Source organism: Chrysoperla carnea, chromosome 3 (assembly GCF_905475395.1).
Source record: "Chrysoperla carnea chromosome 3, inChrCarn1.1, whole genome shotgun sequence".
NCBI lineage: Eukaryota > Metazoa > Arthropoda > Insecta > Neuroptera > Chrysopidae > Chrysoperla > Chrysoperla carnea.
In genome coordinates this window covers 9,695,906-9,721,156 of record NC_058339.1, presented here as the reverse complement: position 1 = coordinate 9,721,156, position 25,251 = coordinate 9,695,906, and the positions used below count along the sequence as shown (strand labels likewise).

General features: G+C 28.1%; 2 protein-coding genes across 4 annotated transcripts in view; one reads left to right on the top strand and one right to left on the bottom strand.

Moving 5' to 3' along the window:
* LOC123295725 (protein furry) overlaps window positions 1–3,721 on the top strand; it is a 31,293-nt gene extending 27,572 nt beyond the window's left edge. For all 3 annotated transcript variants that reach the window (XM_044877160.1, XM_044877158.1, XM_044877159.1), the window contains 7 exons: window positions 335–517; window positions 625–1,247; window positions 1,334–1,532; window positions 1,733–2,011; window positions 2,071–2,253; window positions 2,787–3,123; window positions 3,442–3,721. In XM_044877160.1, coding sequence (XP_044733095.1) covers window positions 335–517; window positions 625–1,247; window positions 1,334–1,532; window positions 1,733–2,011; window positions 2,071–2,253; window positions 2,787–3,123; window positions 3,442–3,662 — 2,025 coding nt within the window. In that variant the 3' untranslated portion in view covers window positions 3,663–3,721. The remainder of the gene's footprint in view (window positions 1–334; window positions 518–624; window positions 1,248–1,333; window positions 1,533–1,732; window positions 2,012–2,070; window positions 2,254–2,786; window positions 3,124–3,441) is intronic.
* Window positions 3,722–8,073: 4,352 nt separating this feature from the next.
* LOC123295838 lies at window positions 8,074–9,067 on the bottom strand. Its single transcript, XM_044877300.1, has 3 exons — window positions 9,046–9,067; window positions 8,636–8,800; window positions 8,074–8,373 (listed from the first exon to the last, which is right to left on the bottom strand). Exons 2-3 carry the CDS (start codon window positions 8,795–8,797, stop codon window positions 8,074–8,076), a joined length of 462 nt encoding a protein of 153 aa, XP_044733235.1. The 5' UTR covers window positions 8,798–8,800; window positions 9,046–9,067.
* Between the last annotated feature and the right edge of the window lie 16,184 nt (window positions 9,068–25,251).

Here is a 25,251-nt window from a genome sequence, read left to right as displayed (position 1 = left end):
CGTCTTTTATTGTTAAGATTTTTTCAAGATTCAGAAAAAAGGTTGAAATTCAGAACATAATAACGTTCTAAAAAGATAATTAAGATCTTATTTTGATTGCCGCAGCCAAGTTGTATAGTCTTTAGTTATCTTAGTTGCACAGTCACAATTATATACAGATTTATTCACTATTGACTGCAATTAGTCCACTAGATGTCTAGAATCTGTTGGTAAATAAAATGTCCACTGACTAACTCTACAGATTTAAATGTATGACTTTAAAAGTGTACATAATATTACGTAGATAAAATATAATCAAATGAATTTTAATAATAATGATTTTTATATAATTTAGGTAATATTCAGCCAAAGTTCAGATCTAATGGAACGACAATCAAGTATGGCATCAAGTACAGAAGAAGTATCTGGTACAAATAATGATTTAAGTGGTGGTTCCAGACGTGATGACGCTACCACAGAACAGTTTGGTGTATTTAAAGATTTCGATTTCTTAGAATACGAAAGTGAAAGTGTCGAGGTACGTATAATTACATAATAAATAGATTGCTCGGCAAAAATCCAATCTACATAACTAAGATTTGACAATAATATTTGGTTTTTATTTGTTTTTATTATCATTGATAGGGTGAAAGTACGGATAATTTTAATTGGGGCGTTAGGCGTCGTCCTTTAAGTGAAGGTGATAACCATGGTTCACAACAGTTTGGTGAAGCACATCAATCATCGTCATCAATACGATTATTAGAAGATAGTAGCAGTATTAGCGAAAAAACACCAATATTAAGTTGTAAGCGTAACAGCAAACGTGATCGTGAACGTAATTTAATGGGTACAAATGCAAGTGGTAGTATATTACTATTACATCATCAACACGACGATCAATCGTCTGATGACGACATTGGATCTGAATCACCATTAGACGAAGTGATGCCAAGTGCTATACAACAAACAGCAATCGATTTTACACAAGGTGCAACTGGTATGATAGGTCAAAGTTCAAGTGCTAATAGTGGACAACATGTACAGCATTTACAACAACATTCGGTTATACCATCATCATTAAGTTTACATCATCATCATCATCATCGTGGTTGTGGTGGGGGAGGTAGTAATACAAGTGTTGTTGGAGGCACAAATGAACAATTACATCATCATAATTCATCATCATCATCACAACATCATCATCATCATCGTCATCAACATCATCATAGGACAAGACATGATTCGAGTACTAGATCTGATACATCGTAAGTTGTTTCTTTCATTGAGAAATATTAATGTACCTCTACATGCTTTAACCCTCGCTTTATACATGTTTTACCCTCAATTTTAGAGGATCGAGTGCAGGTGATTTGGGTGATGTAACACCATGTAATGCGTCACCAAATCTATCAGGTATTATTGGTTTTCGACCTATTACTAGAGATAGAGATGATATTGAAGAATTGTGGCGACAACAATTACGTGCATTATTAACTAATACACCATCAAATACATTAGAATTGTTTCATCAATTATATCGATTAATTCGTGTAAGTACATTACAAAATATTACAAAAAACCGACCTTCAGTTTGTTCGATACATGCAAAGTTTCCGAGCTTTAACCATACTCCCTTATACCGGGTTAAAAATAGTACCAATCAATCTTTTAACGAATAGTAATTTAATGAATGCAAGTTTTGTGTTTAATTGTTTTGATTATTGGATAAATATTTTTTTTCTTTTCATAGGATGTGGAAAATAAAACAATAATAATGACTCGTGAGTCATGTCATTATTTAAATACATCAATAAGTATAAATAATGAAGGAGCAATCACTTTAGGTACATATTTACAAAGTGTTATCGACATGTTAACACAATCAACTACACACTATGAGCCACTGATCGTATGGTTTGATCCATTATCGATAATCAATACACGCTTAGCTGATAGTTTACGTTTTTGTTTATTAGAGATACAAGAACATTTAGAAACATTTTTTGATCGACAAGATCATGCGGTTGAAGTAAGTATTTACGAGTTTAAACTTGAATATTTGATTTTATTGGTAACATTTATTTTTAGTGTATGGATGCAGTCAAAGCTTTCAGGAAATTGGATACACTTGAATTGAGTGAACAACATGATAGTGAATTGTTATTAGACCTTGGTAGATCAATATATAAATTACATTTTCAGTTATTATTATTAATAGAAACGTCACATAAGATGGCAGTTGCATTACGATTAGCTGCTAAAACTTCATCTGTAAGTATCTATCTATTCAAATATTTCGAAAATATTTCAAGCTTAAGGTGTTTGTTTCCCTACAATATTAAAAATGTTTTGGGCTATATGATTGTCATGAAATAGTGTGTTATTTTTAGCTTTACGGTACTACCCAATTATTTCTCATACAGTATATCAATGTTTAGTTATTGAAAATATCTTGTTGTCTCTGGACTTTAACCTTGAAAGTTGATCATTTTTGATTTTCATGGGAATGTAGGACACAAATAAAGTGTGTTTGGTTTTTAATTACTGACACTTACTGACACTATGCCCATAGCGAGACAAAAACTTTAATTATAATTTCTAATTTCACAAAATTCATAGTAATAATAATTTCAGAAATAATTTAATAAAAACATACAAATTTTCATTTAATTTTAAATTTTCGAATGTTATCTGTATTCTTATTTGGGTGGAAGCTATATTTTTTGAATATTATCATCAAATTTTCATGAATTAAAATTTTTTTAAATAAGAAATCAATAAAAATCCCCTTAAATTTGTTTCAGATGCAAGATTTAAGTAATGATATTTATCAATGGCGTGCAAAATTACGTAGTGCTGTTGATGAAGTGAATACAAGTAATACACCACCGACAAGTCCTAGTCCAACAAGCAACACATCAATTGTAACAATAACGAGTGATATTGATGGGGATATTGATGATATCGAAACAACAATTATTGATTTGATTCAAAATGAGAAATGGTTAACTGCAATACAATTAGTAAAACGTTATCGTGATATATTAGTTCAAAATAATAATATTATATTAGCATTATATGATCATGATGTTATTATATTGTTAAATTTATATTGTAAATATATAATGTCAACTAGACCAGGTATGTACTTAAAAACTTTTATAGATGTCGCAGCCAAATATCTTGATTAGCCGTTCAGTTTAACAGGCTAGCCTTTTTACTTAACGTCTTTACTTTACTTGACGTCATATTGACAGTATGTGGGTTTCTGCGCCAGGTAGCAGAAAGTGGAACTAAATTTAAATGACTAGTCTAGGCACATAGTTAAACATTATCGTTTCAAGTGATTTACCTGGCTGTTTTTTTTTTTTTGTAAATAGAATCAATTGAACGGCTAATTAAGCTAGTTTTATTTACCTAGGTATATATTATTCTTAATTACATAATATTCTATTACAGGTGTTTATATCATTTGTGGTGGACAAGAATCCGAACTTGTACAATTATATAATAGATTTTATATTGTATCAACAGCGATTCAACAAATGGAAATTAATTTAAAAGAAAAACAAAATACTACCACAAATAATAGAAATATTGTTACCAGTACGGAAGTTATTGTTCAGTCTAGCGTTCCTGCTAGTGCTAGTGGTGATATACCAACGGAGTTCTCCAAGTGATTACTGATTATTGACTGATTATTTTAGTTTTAATTTCACAACATTTTAAAAAATATATAAATATGTACATCTAATTATTTAATAAATCAATGAAATACTCAAATTATTTTTTCGGTTATTATTCAGTAATCAATATACAAGGTGCACTAAAAGAAGCGGGCAGCTAAAGGGTTTTCCATTAAGAATTAATGAAGTGAAAGCGTATGGTTTATGGTGAAAACATATGCATTATCCGTATATATAAAGGTATAGCGTTCAAATCAGATTTTTTACAAGCGGAAGCAGCTAAGAGTAAGTCTTTGATCCGTGTGTACAGTAAATACAAAAAGTCATTCTTATGGTTGCTATATATCACACTTTGATCAGATTGCAGGATGTTGACAAACAAACAAATATGGAACTATTAAAGAAAAAAACTTATTTTTGATAAAAGTTTTAGTGTAATTCCTCAAAAAGGAAGTGAGTGATAGACAATATTTAAGGTTTCCGTTTCGAATAAAAAATTTTCTGTTATGGCATAATTTTATAAATATCGAAGGCTGAAGATTTAGAGGCAATCGCTATTTAAAAGAAATGCGTTACTTATTTGACACACAGGAATTTTGGTTCTTTTTTAAATCTGAGTATCTAGTCTTTGTCGAAGCCTATGTGTAAGTGTGACTTTTGGGCTAAGCCTGTATTTTATCTTCGCCCAATTCTAGGTATTATTAAACGCTGCGGTTTAAGTAAAAAAAAAAAGGACCCCGGACCACTGTATATTGAAAATAGCTTTTGATCAAATTGATCAAATGTAACCAGAATTTGGGAGAATATTCTTCTTGCCATTCTGAATAAATGTCTCAAAGGAGACAAATCTCGCTAGCGTGCAGTTTCTCGCCGTTTTCGAAATATTTCATGTCAAAGTTCCCAATTTTCATTGAATTTCAAGAGGTGTTATATCGTATTCAATCGCATAATTTGTTAGATTGATTGAGACTTGGGAAAGGGTTGCAAATTATGTCTTGGTTCATTAGATTCGGGTGATGTTTGGTAGGGGCAGAATACCAATTCTGAATTTGCCAAATGCTGACTCAATCTCGATTCTATCGTCAAGTTGGCATTTCTTACTTAGGTATTTTAATAGTAAATGGATTTTCTGGCGTGGTCGTTTTTTTTGTTGTACTTCGTGCTGGTTTTTTTGTTTTTCTAGTTGTTGATTTTCTTTCTGGTACAGGTGATATGTCTTTTGTTTCTTTTGTAATATTATCTCTTATTTCCGAAACATAATCGTCCAGCTGTTGAAGCTTAAATGAAAATTGTTATGTTTTTTTTTTAATGTTAAACAAAAATTCATTTCCTAAAAATAAACAACCGTCTCATACAGCTGAATGATTTCAACTTAATAATTATCCGCGGTCGACCAACGAAGACACACGAACGTCATTTACGTATTTACGAGCATCAGAGAAGTCCATTTTGGGGTCCATGCTTCCGACTATCACATCTATTCTTCGTGGGTACTGTATAAAAAAATAAATAAATACTTACAGCTACATTCGCTAAAAAATTACCGCTATTGAATGAATCCTTAACTAATTTAGATCCATTTTTACTATTAAAAGTCTTGTATAAACTGACAGCATTCATCACACTCTCACCAATGTTCGAGATTCGTCCGAACCAATCTCCAATAGTTTCTAAAATATCAGGCTTCACTTGCTATGAATACGATTTGAAATATAAAATAAATAATTTAAGTACTTTTAAAAATAATAATTTTCTTACCCCATTTAAAAATATGGTAATAAGTAAGATCACCCGTAATATTTTCATGTTTCTTGGAGTTTCAAATATAAAACTAATTTCAATTACCTAATTATTCTAATTTTAGATATTTAAAGTTTGTTATACTTGAAAATGAATTACGACATAAAGAACAAAAATTGTTCTATTAATGAGTCAGTAATGAGAATTCGTTGCATGTAGAAACGGATTTGAAATATTTATAATTTTAAAATCTTTTAATTAATAAAAGTTTATACACAAAGATTTCATCATTTATGGAAATTTGAGAAGTAGATGGCAAATTTGGCAAATTATTATTATTATTATTGTTATTATATAAAAGTGATAGAATTTTACTTACTTTGTATAAAAACTTTAATAAGAAAAGAAGAATCTCTGTTAATTTCTTTTATGAAAATATATAAGTAAATTCTATAAATAAAAAAAATCGTTATATATTTTAAATTTTGTTTTATTTTTTAAATTTCCTATCCTATTTGTTCTTTCAGAACAAAATTATCAATTAATTAATTATTTAGTAAAGGTAAGTATTAAGTTAATTATATTGTTATATATAACCCAAGTGGCAGAGTGGATATAGCACTTGCCTATGAAACTAAGGTACGCTGGTTCGTATCCTGGTGTGCATAATATTTTTAATTTTAAAATAAATGAATTTTTCCTGTTGTTTAAATTTCCCACTCTTTTTTATAGTTAAAGTTATCTATATAACCCCGCCCTCTTGCCATAAATAATGTCGTCAATTATACATATGTCATAAAACACTATTCTGTCAGGGGGTGGGAATTTAAATAATCATAAATATATCTCTCTTTAAAATCATGTTCTCCTATTACAAAATATTAAAAATATGTACAAAAATGACTTGTTATGCTAAAATAAGAAACTTTTTAATAGGAAAACATGTCATATAGTTTATCTCACTCATATTCTCCTATTACAAAATATTAAAATTTGTATTTATAAAATTAAAAATCTCTCGTTAAGACTAAAATTTGAAATTTTGTAACAGGAGAATATGTTATAACTTTATCCCACTTTTTTTTTAAATAACATATTCGCCTATTACAAAATATTAAAAAAATACTTATTTTTCTTGCTTTTTTGTTTGTACATGCTAAAAATGAAATTTTATAAGATTTTGTAATAGGAGAACATGTAATTTCACAAAAAAACAAAAATTAATTATGCTAGTCCCCCTGTCCTAATTATGTCATAAATCACTCTTCTTCCAGGGGGTGGGAATTAAAATAACATAAAATATACCTCGCTGTCGTACTTATTAGCTTTTGGTTCTCATAACAATTTTCTACAAAAATAGACTTTCTCCGGCATAATTAATAAATAAAAATTAATTGAGACATTTCTAAATCCGAACCCAGGTACTCCGTAGCCAAAGACGGCTGAGCTAACCACTAATCTTTGACATATTATACATATCAATAATGTAATATAAATACATACCTTTTACTCATTACTTTTTTGAATAAATTTGTTTTCTTAAACTAAGTATTATTTTTCTTTTACTGAGTTTTTTTCCTAAACTTACCTATTTTTTATTTCTTTTAACTCACCTTTTTTTCAATAAACTTACCTATAAATGAATAATTGTAATAATATTGTAATTGTAGTAATAATTTTAAAAATGTTGGTTCTGTTTGATATTCCTGAAATCGATTCAAAGGATAAAAGATAAAGGTAGGTATAATATTGAATAATTAAACGAAAAAAATTGATGAAAGCGATATTTTATTATATATATTTGTACATACATATTTCACCTTAAAAAATAAACATGAATAATGAATAATGGTAACAGTATAAAATAATTTTTCGGGATAACGTTTTCATTTTGTATAAATTTTCAATAATTTTATCATTAAATTTTTCTTATCATTTCTTCTCCTAATACATATATATAAAAAAAGTTCATGGATATAAAGTTAATGCAATTTGGCAGCCCACAAAAATTTCTTTTCGGATTAATTAATTATAATAATCTTTTTTAATTCATTATTCGTCGATTGTACTTCATTGTTTTTTTGTACATATATTTAACATTTTGTAACAGGAGATGATTTTAAAGAGTTAGATATATTTATGATTATTTTAATTCCCACCCCCTCACAGAATAGTGATTTATGACATATGTATAATTGACATAATTTATGGCAAGAGGGCGGGTTATATAGATAATTTTAACTATAAAAGGAGTGGAAAATTTAAACAACAGGAAAAATTCATTTATTTTAAAAATAAAAATATTGTCCGCACCAGGATACGAACCAGCGAATCGTGGTTTCATAGGCAAGTGCTATATCCACTCTGCCACTTGACTTACTTGTAACAATATAATTAATTTAATACTTATCTTTACTAAATAATTAAAATAATTAATTAATTGATAATTTTGTTCTGTTTAAACAATGATTTTTAATATTTCCATTTACTTAATACTAAAACCGAAATATTAAAAAAAAAATTGTTTTAGAACATTAAAATCGTGAGAATATCCTTCTAACTTCTAACAATAAATATGAAAAACGTTCATAAAAATTTGGTAAATTCTAATACAGTTTATAACACACCGTAAATTTTGCTTATGATAAATATGATCAAAGCTCCATCAAAATTTTCCTCTGTTGCCCATATTTAATCCAATAATAACAGTAAACGGATTTCTTGGTGTTGTACTTTTTTTTGATGGCTTTTTTTCTTTCTTTGGTTTTGTTACTTTGTGTGGTTTTTTTCCTTTCATTGGTTTTTTTACATTGTTTGGTGTTTTTCCTTTGTTTGGTTTTTTTACTTTGTATGGTTTTTTTACTTTCTTTGGTTTTTTTGTTGTTGGTGGTATGGGTTTCAAGTCTTTTGTCTCTCTTGTTACATTATTTTTCACATCTTCAACAAAGGTTTCGAATTTGTGAAGCTTAAAAGAAATTTATAATTAAACAAGCTGTGGATACAATTTATAACACTTGAAATTCATTTGGTCATTATGTTAAGGCCCCCATACATTGCAACTAAAAGGAAATCAGGGGAAAAATCCTGAATCCACCCCCCCCCCCCCTTCGACATCCACCCCCCACAAAGAATTGATTCACCAAACAATTGATTAAATTGGAACTATGTATTATTCCAATACTCTTTTATTATTTGATTCAAAGACTAGCAAGTTACTTTATACTTACCACTACATTTAACACTTTATATCCGCTATTCAATTTAGTTTTAACAGTACCATTATGTTTTTGTAATCCTTTGCTTAGATTATTAACATCTAAGAGATATGAACCGAAGTTCCATATATTGGAGATCCAATCACCAATACTGCTAAGAATTCCAGCATTCATTTGCTATAAACATTACTTAAAAATAAATATATTTATTTATTTTAGGTCTACTGTCATTCTTAAAAATTATGTTGCTTTTTTGCGACAATTTTCATTGTTTTCGTCGTGTGTTCACGTCGTTTTAAGACTAGTTACGACCGTCATTTCGGAAACCATCAACTTATATGTATATTTAACTTTGCTTATTGAGTTACTTCTTTTGCTTTTCTTATTGAGTTACCTATTTTTAAAAATAATAATTTTCTTACCCCATTTAGAAATATGGCAATAATTAAGATCACGCATGATGTTTTCATGTTTCTTGGACTTTCAAAAATATAAAATCAATCTCAATTATCTAATTACTATAATAATATAAAGTTATATTCGAAAATCAATGACGACATATAATGATCTAAAAATTTTTTTAATGAGCAATCCATGCGTAGAGGAGATTGATTAAATTGCGTATTTTAATTGCAGTGTAATATGGAAAAATTCATGTACATTTAATTTATATTCCTCTATTGTAAGGATTTTTTTCCTTATATATATGACTTCTCCGTTGAATTGATAATCAATAGTACGTATTGAAATTTAAATTATATTAGCTTCATTTGTTTTAAACTGGTATATCTATTTTATTTCGCTAGGATGATTTGAGGAGGAGATATAACAATAAAACCACAATTTTTACTATTGATGCTTATTATTAACCATATTTCTATATTATACAATCTAAACTATATTCGAAGCAAAATGAGCTATGAAGTCAAAGGACGAAGGACGCCTTGTTGTCCCAAACTGGGATTAAGGGGGCTGTAGTAAATTGAGGGAACACCATTTATTAACCAAAATAGGTCTACCCTAATTTTTGTTTTTTATATGATAGTAATTAATTATATTTTACTAATAATTAACAATCTATAATACAGTTTCAGCTCAAGGGCAAAGTGCTATTGCATAAACACCATACTTATAAATAAACATTCTATATACAAGCTTGTCGAATTATTGGGTAAAATGAGACTAAATGGGACCTATCGTTAAATAGTATTCATATGCGAAATTCCGAAATCCGTGTGAGTGCAATTTTACTGTCACGAGCTCCAAGACTATTACATTTATTGATTTAGTATATAGTTACTTACCCATAAAATTATTATGATTGGCATGAAAACAATTATTAGTTATATTTGGGAATAAAAAATATTTAACTTATATCAAATTTAACGTTTTATTTTCTTATACTTTTAAAGTAACTACAATCATTTTTGTTTTTGTTTACTTTTAATCATGTATACAATATTTATTGACATCATGATCTCTCGATTATAATTGATGATTTTTAATATGATATATACAGCGTAAACTAAATATTGAAAAATATCTTGTCTAGTAATCTTAATTAAAGAGAATTGAAAAAAATTACACTCGAACCAGGACTCGAACCCGGACTTCTTGGATTCATGTCAAGCGTAATTAACTACAAACACTTTTTTAAACGATAAATTCAATATTGTCATTTTTTCTGAAATTGTAATGCTACAAGTAAATATGTGATTATATTTCCAATCATCTGTAACCAATAATTCATGTTCGATTAGCTTTTAATTCTAAAAATATAACTACAGGAGTGTTTTCTTAATAGCTATGTAGATAAAACAAAAGTTGTCCTTGGAACGAGTTGGAAAACTCAACTACACAGTCCATACATCAGATATTTTTGTAAGAATATAAGAAAAGGTTAATACCAATGAAAAATGGTTTTCCAATTCCTCCTAAAGTGGAAGTTTGCTCGAATTAAAGCTACTAAATACAATATATTTATTTCGAAACCCTTGGTGATTAATAAGGAATACTTCTTCAGGAATTATTTGAAATAAAAATGCAAACAATTGCGTAACATCAATAAATTGCCTTAACCGTTTTTTTATAAAAATTATTCAGTATGGTGGAACGCTTCAAAATTAACTCTTTCTTTAATTACAGCCAGATAAATAAATAAATTTTTAAATCTTACCGATGCCAGAAGCCATGGTCCAACGTGTACTATGTGTGTAGCATTTAAATATCCACCTTCTAGATTTATCGACCATTGAACTATTAACATTTGTAGCTAAATCACAAGAAATAATGCCTTTAAGTCAAAAAAGTATATCGATTCGCAAGGGCAGGGGATCGTTTAGATTAGCTGGGGTTTGAATATACCTACAGTATATTCAAAATTTACCTGTTTTTGATAATTCGATGGTAAACAAAATAAGTTCGTTTTGTTTAATAATCTTAACGGTTGTTTATACTGCAAAAATAATTATGAAAAAATTAAGTTATTCAGGTACTAGGATTTATATGTTAACGTGATTTTTTTGGGAACGTCCTTAAATGAAGAATATATCACATACCTGATCAACAATCAAATGTCCTAATATCATATACATGATTAATTTTCCAATACGATAAAAAGCTGATACCACATAATGCATTATCTCTTCGTTATTACTTAACGTATTCGATAATGATGTAACACATAAACGAAACAGATAAAATATTGCAATGTATAAACATGTACCTAAATCAACCAATAGTAATGGACTTACAGCTTCGTTTACATCACTTATTAAATCAGTTAAATCACGATGCATATCTGATAAACATTCCATCTGATAATCAAAATCTGTTGTCTAAAATTTACAAATTTTTTTCTAAATACCATACATTTTGAATAGGACGTTTTAATTAACTATAAATCACAAATTTCGAATATACTCCATCATAAGAGAAGGCGAAATCTCTAAATTTTGACCTATTTCGACCTATTACACCGCTTTCTATGAAAATTTGGGATTAAGATTTAATGTTCATCCTCTAGATTAAAAGTTATATGGTGCCTAGTAGTGCTTTTTCTCAGAGGCAAATCGAAACGAGAATCGCAGCAATGAAATCTTAGCAAAAAGTGTCATTCGAGAAGTCAATTCTTTCTGAAATATTTGCGATTCAAATTCGGAGTATTTAACAGTAAATAACTGAACAGTCAAGTCTTTTGTAAGAAAATTAACGGAGTTATGATGAAAAGAAAGTTTCTGGTATCTTTTTTTATGTTTTATTCAGCATAAATTGATGAATTTACGACTGTTTCAAAAAGAAACTCACGAAAAATTTTGACTTTTTACACGAATACCTTTTTTTTCTATCAATCGTAGCGTGTAATTTGAAATAGATGGGTTTGAAGATAAAACGCAGGTAAGTCCAACGACATCAAAACCATCAAATTTGTCAAAAGTCATTTTCTAATAGATTAAGGGTTAATTTCCCGAATACACAAAATCAGATTTAAGGTCTTAAATCAACCCCCCTATTCAATGAATTAATAATAAAATCTGGTGTCAAAACTTTTGGGTCAGTCCGTAAGTGAACTGGACTATCAGGACAAATGTTGAACTCTTTTTTTTTTAAAAGATGATCTTGAACCCAAATTGACCAAGAATAACAAAGTCGCGTTTTTTTCACTTACAGAAGTCACTTACAGATTTAGTGTCACTATCTGGATGTTTGCCATTATATAATCTAATACTGTTATTATTATTATTTGAATATCTCATTGGACGCCTTGAAGGACTTGGAGTACGTTGATTTCGACTTAGTTTTAAAGCACTAGTCAATAACTTCTCAGTAGATTGTGATAACAATTGCAGCTTTGATACAACTATTAAACTTAATATCATAATAACTATCCCTTCTGCTGTTGAAGTGATAATTGCTAGGCCACGATATATTACTCCAGGTCCATTTTCTATAATTTTTTTAACAAATACAATAGAAATTATTTTTCAATCTTGCAAATTCCAGTAATAACCAGATTAATAAAATATTTAATAAGAAGAGCGTTGCCTTTATAATCCGTTAATGGGTTCCTTTTGGCGAGTCTACCATACTGCCTCTCTCTACGGCATCATATTTAAGCTATCGGTCTGAAAAAACGCAGCAGGAAATTTGTCGAACACTATGACCATTTGATAACATTGTCCAAACCTTAGTCCATTTTATTGGGCCTGTCTCAGTTTCCAACCTTGGTTCAATACCTAAAAATCTTCACGTAGGCTTGCACCAATCCACGCGGCTCCAACCAACTTGGTTGTTACTTCCCATAGGGGGACTCAAAGCCCTCTTTCAGTGATAAGAGCTGATTGAAAAATTTTGATTTGTAGGTATCGAGCGACCAGCAGAGAAAAAAGAAAGTTATGTAGGAAAAAATAAACTGTAATACCTATAATTGTTTCCAAGCGTAATTCAAATGCATTTTTTTTCATTCGTAAAATAGCTACGTAAGAAAATGAACAAATTAATATAAAAAAACCAATAATCAAATATGCTAAATTCATGTAAATGCGACGCAATAACAATTTACAATCATCCAATCTTATTGGGAGCATGAACGATTTTGTTAATATATTCGCAGTCTTGGAAGCATTTCTCATTCCATAAAATATCATTAACCATGAATTAATATCATTTATTATATAACTAACATTCGCTAAATACCTGTAGAATACAAAAAACTAAAATTACTTGAGTAAGAGGTTTTCAAATTATCGCGGTAGATAATGTGTAGGTAATGCAAAGAGGAAAAAGAAACAGAAATATATTTAACATTTATAAATATCATAGAGATAATACTATAGAGCTGTGTATGTAGACAAATGAAACGCAATAAATCAATTCTTGATCGCTGTGAGAGAGATATAAAGACAGCTATATAATACACATCTACTTCATCTGTCTGTCGTTACTGCGTTAAACCGTTTGTCGGCAACTTTGCAGCTCTATGGTATTATCTTTATGGTAAATATGTACTAACCATTCAGCTTCACTTTTTTTTGATATTGAACTTCCAGAATAGAACCGCATAAAATTCACAAAACATAAAAATGGCGTTATTAAGACCAACAGAATTATACTATATCGATACCAGAATGACGATAATTTAAACGTACATCGTTGATAAAATATTGATTGAACATGACCAAATTTCTCTTGACCAATGGTTTTTTTTTGTACCATTTCTACTGGCAAGACACCAGTAATACGACAAATGTACAAAATTTTGTTTATTGATGTACAATAACAAAGCATTATATTTTTATAATAATTTAAAATATATTTCTAAAAGATTAATTTAAATAAATAAAATATACAAAAAAATTCACAGATTACAAACGTTATTTAAGCATAATGTGCTAATTCATGATGTAGTAATGTTCTAAATTCTACATTAAAATCGTAAAACGCGAAGAAAAGCTACTGTTTTGGTATGTTATTTCGACTCCTTAGAAGAGAGTGTAAAACTATTAGTTATCCGTGAAAAACTGTAAAATTCCTGTTTTTGTTTAATTCAAAAAACTACTGAGATATAATTACTAAAAGTTAATGAATTTTACTGTTGAACAGAAACGACTATAGTTTGAGTATAAATAGTTGAAGAGAGAAGTATTACGAGATACACTTTATTTTTTTCGATAATATCTCCGCATTGTACATTAGAGTTAAAAATAACACGCTAGTTGATCCTGTATGTGTATTATAGTTATACATGCTTTTGCTTTCATTTTTGACATTTTTTATCTTTTCTTGGTCTGTATGGTTTTCGCATTATGCTCACCGTACGCTTCATACGATCTAGACACGTATAGTTCTTAGGCCTTAAATCATATTTTAGCACAAGTGACATAAAATTAGCTTTCCAATTAAGACAATATCATGCCGAATGATATTTAAAAAATACTTACCCAAAAGAGTTTGAGCTTTAATTGTACTCAAGTAAGCTTTATGAATGAAAATGTAAAATTGGGAACTTTATAACGTGATATGATTGTCTATAACAACAATAACTGTTCGATTAAAATATTTTGTTTTGTTATAATGTTCTAAGTACTGAATTATTTCCAGTAATAATAAATCATAATTATTGATTAGAAAATTAAATAATTATTTTACTAACAATGCATCAAATGCAATTTTGTATTATTGTCAATTAATTTTTAATACATACAACGGTAATGTAAAATAAATTAAAATAATGTTCTTTATTCTGTTCAAGATTTAAATGTGAGTAAACCATTAAAAATAATTGATATTTAACTGATAACAATAACAAATAAACTACCCCTAGAACAAGAATAATAATAATCATCAAGTCATTATTTTCGGATTATCTATGTATTTCTAATCAATAATTACTAGCTCGACCAGTGAGGAATTCCGCAGTGTGATATTCGTGGCTAAAAACATTTAGGAGAAATTTACTTTCTTTTTATGTATAGGCAATTTTATTACAAATACGATATAAAAATTGCATAACCAACAAAATTAAATTTTAATATTAATTCTCTGGTCTGTTTTTCCTAACCAGTATATTTTTCGTTCATGAGTAAATTTTTTGTCATTAGCCAGCATGATAAGCTTTACAATAAGGGGTAAATGATAGAAATTGATAAAGGAATAAGAAAGATCTGACAGAAAACAGGCTAAAGAAATAATATATAAGATTATAGATTTTATCTAAACAAATCAATTATAAGCAAATATTTGTGTTATTTAAAAAGAGTAACGGGTGTATCAGAATAAATGGTCATTAGTAAGTGACTAAAATGCGGTCTGCTTCGGAGATAAATTCAAATTTTTTTAGATTTGTACCAAATCTGGTCCGTTTTCGAACAATGCAATTTAAATAGACGAAGAGATTGAGACGTGTTGTGGGGAGAACCTTTTTCGGCAATGGCGGATAAAATCACTGATGTGGAGCTATAATATGTCCGCCCTTTTTCCAATATAATTTACGGCAATTAGAAAGTGAAAATTGAAGTGGGCGGATGAGTAGGTTTTGCCTAAGGAGTGAAAAAAAAGAAATTAAAAAAATCGAATTTTTTGTTTTGACATTCCATAAATTAGGGTGAAGGAGATACAATTTATGGACATCTGTTAATAATAATGTAAGTAATGTTAAGTTTGGAGTTTTAAAAAATAGAGTTTTATTGAAATATCCTCTCAGCTTCTTCAATATTGCCTATTTATTCTGATACACTCAATATAAATGATAATTAACCATAAAAACAAAATAGGGGATTGATTGTAACGGTAAAAAAACGACAGAAGAGAGAACGTATCTCGAAAAAGATTTCGAGATTTCGATTTCATTTTTGCTTCGCACTTCATTGCATGCGTCCCTTTGTAACCTCGTCCTTGTAGACATGTGTTCACTTTGTGTTATGGATAATCAGAGCGAATATGCAAAATACAGAGGACAAAGCTATTATGATCGTGTTCAGCTGAGTTGAATGTAATGAAAATAAGCTTAAAAATTCAAAGGTGATTCACATAATAATAATTAATTATCATATATTAGATAATCAATCTTGAACTTGAGAAATACTATTAATTTTACTATTTTAACTAATAAACCCATTTAAAAGATGAAATACCTAAATTGGCCATGTGCTAATTTTTTTTTGCAATATAAAATATGAAGGTTTTTAAACAATTTAACGTATTTTTTTTGCAAATTTTGTCAATTTCTTTTGAAAATATTAAATGGTTTGAATTTTGTCAATGTGTTGATATAAGCAGATGTATGGTTTACAAAAGTTTTTGTATTATCTTGGAAAATATTAGAACCTTTGACTTTATTAGCAATAAAAGCTTATCCATACACTCTACGCCGTCAATTTTTTTTGTTTGGGTCAACAACATGCTATGAATCTAGACACATAGCACCGTAGCCAAGGAAACTAAAACTTTTTTCAATCGGGAAAAACGCTCCCCATGTAATAATAATTAAAGCTGTACAATTAACTTTTAACTATATAACCAGCGATTCTGATCTTTGATAACTTCCGATTACTGTTCATAGATGGTGTTTGAAATAAAATTTGAAAAATATGATATATTAAATTTATCTCGAGTTCGATAGTCCAATCGAAATTTTATGGTAATTGTATTATAGATATATATCCTTAAGAAGTATAAAAAAAATTTGGAATTATCTGTCATTATACCCATAGCGAGAGAACGACCTTAATGAACAAATAATCTTTACACTATTATGTAAAAATCATAATGATTTGCAATGAAACATATAATCTCTATAAATATAATCGAAATAAGTTCAGGGATAACGAGATATAATATTATATCATGAAATAAAGGTTAACTGCACATTTTCGCAATTTAGGTATAGAATTTACGACAATGTGAAAAAAAAATGTTTAATAGATCAGAGACAAAAAATTTCAATCATCCTATCATTATTTTATGTAAAAAATTCTTCTTCTTTCCTCATTATGTCAACATTTTTCAATTCGTAAAAGGTAAGAAATAAATGTCTTTTATTTTAGTCCAGTCCCGTATAGTCTTGGTTCGTTTTACAAAAGTTATTAATTTTAGTTTTAGAAGTTTATTTTTTGAAAGTATGCATGGAAACAAACCATCACTGTGCTTCATCATATAATATTTTAACATCGTTATTTAAAATATGAATGTTGTATAGTAAACCAATTATTGAGGTCACATGTACTACAACTACGGGCAAACAATATAAGAGTTTTGTAGACCAGCCGCTAATTAGTTACTAATGGCCAATAGAAAGATCGAATTACCAGAAATTGTTTAAACTTCCTCAATCATTAATGTTATATCAAATGGTCATAGCGTACGACAAAATCTCTGATGCGTTTTTTCAGATCGATAGCTTAAATATGATGTCATCATGCTCATTTGAAAATACTGCACTTTTGAAAAAAGTCCTAGAAAGAAAGTTTGGTGCTGGAAAAGGATGCTGTCCCGCGGATATGAAAAAAAGGGCTTCTAGGCTTTTTTTTCTACAAAAATACCAAATTGATTGTTTTGAAAATGATTGATTGTGAAAATTCAACCCGAAAAAATCTCGTTCAGGATAACAAAGCCTAGATATACAGAAGACAAAAGCTGAATTTTATATATGTTACTTGGGGGCCCATAAAAAAATGTTATCTCAGTATCCGGACACTTTTGACGGTTTCAACCCCTTGCCGGACACCTCTAAATTGTAATAAATTATAGCGCAAGGTTAGCCTAATCGAATTAGAATTTGACCCGGAATTAGTAACAGCAATGGTCCTTCGGAAATCGTTGGAGGGGTTCACTGGAAGTTTACATCTCAGTTTTCGGGATTCTAATCCTGTTGCGCCATCTTAAATTTGAGGATGAATTTTTGTTTATTGAATAACTCGTTTATTTTCAATTATACATGAAAAATGGTCATTACCAAAGTTGTTTGGAAGTAAATTTGGTGCTTACCAACTTTTACCTAGAATCGATATTGTTCGATTTAGGCCCGAAAAGGGGAGGTGATCTTTGATTATTGAATAATTCGTTTATTTTCAATTTTACACGAAAAATGGTAATTATCAAAGTTATTTGAAATTAAATTTCCTATACATTTTTGGTTCTATTCATTCCTACAGTTTTGGTTCCGTAATATAATTGATGTTGATGCTGCCCGACTTCAAATATTCATCGATTCGTGTACAGTCTCCAATATAAACGTATAATTCAGACCACCCTGTATAATTCATTAAAACATTGTGGACCTTTGGCAACTAATTGGCTCCAGTATTAAGTTGTATCATAATAACAGAAATGTTAAATTAGGAGAGAGATATTATTATTATACCTCATAATAAAATTACTATCTATAATATTTATTAAAAAAAAAAGTGATAGTAGTTTTAATCTTAAGAAATTAACGATTGAAGTTGAAGCACGGTGTGTGTGTTGTGTACATTTGTTACTGTGGCAGTTCTCTTGTATACCCATAAATTGTTTTAATTCTCGTTATGTGATTTCTAAAGAATTAATTTTAGTTTTTTTTATTTCAATTGTTGAATATTCAAAGTTTTATTAAAATTTGGAATGTGAATGTTGCCAAAATTTTATTATTAACGTTTTTGTTGTGTTTTTTTTTTTTAATTTTAATAACTTTTTGTTTTTGGATATATTTGATTTTTGGATTATTTTGAGTTAATTTGGAGTCACAATGGATACACTATTTATGTTGAACAATAATGGGTTAGTATGTTTATAAAAGTATACCTAATGATTAAGATATTAAGAGAAAATAACTTTAATTATAATTGAAATAGATGATTAATTATTATAAATTATGCAATTTATATTGTGAAAATTACTATTTGAACATGTTCATTAAAAATAGATAAGATAGATATTTTTTGAACTCTCATCTAAAAAATACTATTAGTATGTAATAACTAGCCGCTGCCCGTCCACATTTTTACCCTACATCCCTTATCTAATATCCATTTTTCTTATCTAAATCTCTTTGAAAAAAATGTTGGTTTTTGGCTTTAATTTTTGGAAAATTTTTATTTCGAAAACTAATCAAAAATTACAAAAATTTAGGGTTGAAGTCTTAGGCTGAATAAAACATACGAAATAAAAAAATTGGATCTTTGAGCGAAAACTTATTCGAACATTTACAAGTATTAAATTTTAAAAGTGAGCCATCTAAGGAATAGGACCATTTTAAATAGATTATCCATTAATAATGTATTAGTTTAAATTGCGAAATCACAAGAATTAATCATCTATATGAAAAACCACTTAAAAAACATTCACTTTTGAAATTTTAGATATTTACCTAATTGAATAATTTTTTGTAATATTTCATGGGTCAAGGACACTCAACTGATTAGATTAATGTGGCAATATCAAGAGAATATAATAATGTACCAATATAATCCTTTTTGCTCGAGAAAATCCATATATTTTCAAATTTAAGGACGTTCCCAAAAAAAACGAGTGTATGAAAATATTTGAGACTTATGCTTCAAATTTTGATGGTGGATTCTGTCAGAACTTGGGCAAAATTAGATGAAAATTAAAAGTAAAATATTTCCATATATACCATAGTTTTTAAAATATTGATGCCCAAAGATTTAGAGAAAACGCCTTTTTAGCCCTATAAGAGCCTTGATCGAAAGAAAAAAATGTAGTTTTACTTTAGCTATTTGTCAGTAAAAATATTTCTGAAGGAATGAGATCAACAATGCAATAAACTTTGGGAGTGGGATATCTGTAGCTTTCAAAATCAGGTGCGAAGATTAAAACAACAGTATTTGTTCTTTTCAAAAATACATTGATCTAAGTTTGCTAGCTATCAAAGTATATGAAGAAAAAGAAGATGATAAAAAGAATTCAAGAATAGAATATACTAGAAAAATAAATAACACTAATAAAAATCGGAAAAATAAATAGTTTCACAATTTAAAATGCAGAAAGGAAAAAAACAGATTGTATTTATTACTGGTTTCTTCACTTCTTACGTTGATTTCAAAATTTTTTTCGGTTATTAAAAAAGGTATTTCAATTAACAAATTATTGTTAGACAGAGAGAAAACAGATTTTTTATTACTTCATGCTTAATTATTATTATTTTTTACTATTATTTAATTATAAAAGTATTGCAAATACAACAACAGGTTATTAAATAAATGGATATAAGATAGATAAATATTTTTAAAAAAAATTCAAATAAACATACAACCTCTGTGTAATGGTTAGGTATTAATTTTATGCATGTATTATACATAAAAACCTTCCTCTTAAATCACTCTATCTATTAGAATAAATCGCATACAAATCCGTTGCGTAGTTTTAAAGATCTAAGCATACATAGGGACATAAAGACGCATAGCGGGAAGCTACTTTGTTTTATACATGTGATTGATAATAACCATGGCTATATATAATGTATAAGTAATAATAATATGCACAATGACGGCAGACCAAGCACATCGTGTTTCGCGTCACGTGATTTTTATATCATATTGTATTTGCACCACTTTTATTTATCAAATCATTTTTTAAAATTAAATTTTAATCTGATTTAGGTATTTTATGTATAACAAAGAATTTATTAAATTTAATTTTATATGCTGTCATGGATAAAACCGTAAATTTTTCATTTTTCGTATCATATTTTATACGTCAAGTCATTATTACTTCCTCAACATAAGATTTGTAAAGGACACATCTTTCTGTTAGCTGTTAATTATACAAATAATTAATAGTATGTATGGCCTACCATTGTATGATATGTCATATATTAATGAAGGCTGTGTCGTTGCATTTGCCATTTGCAACGTAAATTGTATAAATCATTCATTTCGATAAATAAATTATTACTTTGAAGTCTCATTTATTATTTTCGAGTTTTTCATATTTATTTTAGAGGAAGATTCATTCAAGATATTACTGTTTGTTATAATTGGTTCCGATACCGGGAATAGAACCCGAGCCTCCTGGGTGAAATTCTACAGATACATTTATTGATCTAATGTTGTATTCTGAATACAGAGGTACAAAATCTTGACGGAATTAGGTTTAAGTATTTTAATGTAATAGTAGCAGATATTTAATAGTGTCTTTTAAATAGGTATATTTTCTACATAAACTGGTTTTATAAACATGTTTATAAAAAAAATTATGTTGCAATTTTATATATACAAATGTTCTTTATTAACTATGTTTTCAACAAAGTTTTTGCATTGAATTTTTAACTAATCTACCGACCGACATACATTCATACATATCTGCAAATAGTTATTTTTTATTTAGGGAATCTCAGCTCACCACAAATTATTTAGATTGATCACACACACACACAAAGCACATTCACAATGTTACGTGACGGTCTCTGCCAGTTTGCTCACTAGTTGATATAATCTTAGACGATAGTTTCATTTACACTTATACATTCTGTAAAAATCGTATAAAGTGCAATACAATACAACAAGTGCAACATCAAATGAGTACAATTTAGTATATTAGTAAAAGGTCGAATTAATTAATGATTAATAAATATTTTACATTAGGTAGGTACAACAGTTTGATTGTACAATAACAGGGTAGAGCAGAGATATGTGTAATTTTGAAAACGCTGTTCAATCAAAAATCCGTCAATTTTTCCTAATTACCTTTTCGTCACGTTAAACGACACATAGTGGAGTATTTATACCAAATTTCCAGATAAAACTGTATTGTTTTGCATTGAAAGTTGTTTTTTGATGTAGTTAGATAACCAATCCATCACAAATAGGTCACTGGAGTTATCTTAACCTCGCCCACACCGCCTGTTTCGTAAGCCGCAATCTACTTGCTCTTACGGATACATGTTATTATTTTTGTCGCTCTCGATTTACCGTGTAATTCAATTTACGTTTACTGTGTTTGTTAGAGTACACTTAAGTAAGGACTTTTTTTATATTGAAGAAAGTTTGTGCTTTTTTCTGTTAAAAAAAGTTTTTTATTAAATTTATCATACTCAAAGATTTTTGTTTATGCTCTTTTAAGTAGTTTAAGATGGTAAAAATTAGTGGGATTTCTTTTTGCATTGTTTTCAAAATCTCCCACTTCTCTGCCCAACAAGTATTACTGATATATAAATACAAAGAATAAATTGTAATAGTGAGTCCTGTGTAATGGCCTCGTTAGTAAATTAAATCCATTTTATATTAATACGTAATTATAACAGCAATTATTTTATGTAACAAGTATCCACCTTGACATTGACCCTATATAATTATTGTATCTATAGAAAGAATTTTTTTAATTCTAATCATATAATAAAAATCTATCTTATAAATATATGAATCATTCACCAACGCATAATAACAATCATTTCGAAATCATTTTAAAATTCATATCATAACCATACAAAATGTTTATGTTTTGAATTATAATAGATATTAATAATAATAATTTACTGAAAATTTGGGCTAATTGTTCTTTTTTTATAATTTATAACGCTAAAATGTGACAATGAAAATTTCAAGTCGATATTCCTATAAATAACGAAAATATGAGTGTGTCCAGCTTAAAAAGTCAGTCGATTAAGTACTTGCTTCGTGTAAATTAATAATTTTTATAGTTAAACGACAATCGCAAAGACTTAAATAATTTAATTTGAGCTATTAATACATTTGTTTATCTCGATAATTTTTAAAATTATTGTTAATTGTAAAATCAAAAAATTATTATTTATTTTAGTTGTTGTATCATAATATTTTTGGCCTTACAATTTGAGTTCACAATCAATTTATATGTTTGACCTAATTTATAATAACCAAGAGAGCTAAATATTAAAAAAAAAGCAATATTATGATCAAAAAATTTATTACTTACAAACATTACATATTGCGTTGTAAATTATTCATTTGTAATATAAAAACGAATTTATGGCAAAGGTCATTGGTACCCTTTCTTAATTAATAATATTTAAAAACTCGACGCCGCTTCATCTAAAAAAAAAATTATTATTCATCTTACAAAAATTCAGAAAAATTATTAAAAAATTTATTTTTTTATGGTCCAATGAAAGACGTGGATTTTAATATTGTATAGTATTTCCCAATTCTATTAACGCCTAATGTTTCTAATGCACATGTTTGCTGCACATAGAAAACAATATGCGATTATAGTATTCCATCTGCAGTAAGGGGCTTCCCTGAAAAAATTCCAGGAAAGCTTTGAAGAAAAAGTGTAAAGAAGCAAGCAGAAAACTAGCGAATTCTAACAATTTAGCCATGTACTTTTTCGCACAAAATTATTTGTTGTCGATAGTGTAGAATAAATTTAAATTTAGCGCCCCTAGCGTTTGCTATAATAATTACTTCAAGCTTCACTTCAATTGATATACGTCAAATATGTATCTAAATCTAAGCACATAAGTTGTTACTCATATAGGATATAAGTAAAGTTTGTAAAATAAATATTTATACCTCCCAGTTTGAAAATAAAAAGAACTTATCCAAGTCGTACCTTAAAATTTTTTTGTCATTCAGAATTTGTTATTGTCGTTCAGTTATCCGGATGTTTCGCACTACTACGAAAACTGAGTGGACTTTCTCTGAATTAAAGTTTAATTAAAAACCAATTTGGCTAGACTAGAATAATTTTTGTAAAAATTGTTAAATAACATAAATAAAATTCAGATTTGTATAAGTAATGTTTGTTAAGGTAGTACCAGCATGAAATCACTTTTCGACAGATTTGGCCGAATTTTTTTTCTCGGGTTTATAATAGCTTTATTTATGAATTCCTAAAATTTCATAATTTTTGACCGTTTAGATCGCGAGATATTTAAAGACAAAGTTCGCGATTTTGAGGGTCATGTCCCATTTAAAGCATGTAAAATGTCCGGTCTCTCCAACTATTTTTATGATATTATTATATATTGAAGAAAAAGTAGAAAAAAATGTTTATACAATACAATTCTAAAAAAAAAATTTAGAAATTAATTTTCACTTTCGAGATATTAATTTTGACGTAAATTGATCGAAATTGGGACGTTGGCATAATTATTTCCCATTTTAAACGGTCAAAATTTCTGAAACTTTGGGAATTAATAGTAAGCATTATTAAATTCTTAAATTTAATTTTTCGTTAAATTCTGTCGAAAAAAAAATTGTACCATTGCTTTAACATAGAAACTGCAAATACCATGCTGGAACATCGTTAATCAAACAAACATCATTTTTTTCAATAATTCACTTCAGAAAATTCAAAAAATATTATGAATTTATTAACTATCCATTACATAAATATAAAAGTTATAAGAGTACCTACTCCGTCTATTTTATTGGTTAAAAAATAGCTACCGTACACAACTTTCTCATAAATAATAATACCTAATCCAACATTATCAAGAAATAAATTTCTAAAATATGAATGATATACAAACAGTTAAATTACTTCAATTTGTATATTATTTTTAATTTCGCTTTCTAAAAAAACTTTGTAATTACATTTATCTTCTATTTGAGCCCAGAAAAGTAAAAGTATATTACAATCAGTCATTTGGTACTATTCTTCAAAGATGCTAAAATTGGAAAATTATTACAAATCATCCTCACTTATTGTCTACTATTTAAGATTCATTAAATTTTTCTTTTGGAGACTACTTCAGTGTTTTGTCGATGTTAGATTATCTCTATATATTATAAATAAGAAAGTAATGTTTGTTTGTTTGTTACGCTTTCACGCTAAAATTAGCGAATGGTTTTTAATGAAACTGTATAGCAATATAGCTCATACTTCAGAATAACACATGAGATATAATTTATAAAGATATCTTAATAAAAATAAAAATTTATAAATTAATTTAATTTGACATTACCATAAATTACATATTTCTGTAAAAGTAGTCATTTGACATTACCATAAATTACAGATTTCTGTAAAAATAATCAATATGAAATATTTCACGTCCATCTTTTCTGATATTCTCAATGAATAATTACGACTATTATACATTTAAAAAAATCATCTACTGTTTGAAACTGACAATAACCTGGCGGACACAACAAACTATTCAACACTTAAGCAGTAAACTCCCGTCGTGCGTCAGAGCTGATACACATGAT

Coding starts and splice junctions, on each gene's coding strand:
- LOC123295838 (XM_044877300.1), bottom strand. CDS start 8,797: ATGAATGCTGGAATTCTTAGCAGTATTGGTGATTGGATCTCCAATATA. Junction 8,374..8,635: donor ATAAAGTGTTAAATGTAGTG/GTAAGTATAAAG, acceptor ATTTCTTTTAAG/CTTCACAAATTCGAAACCTT.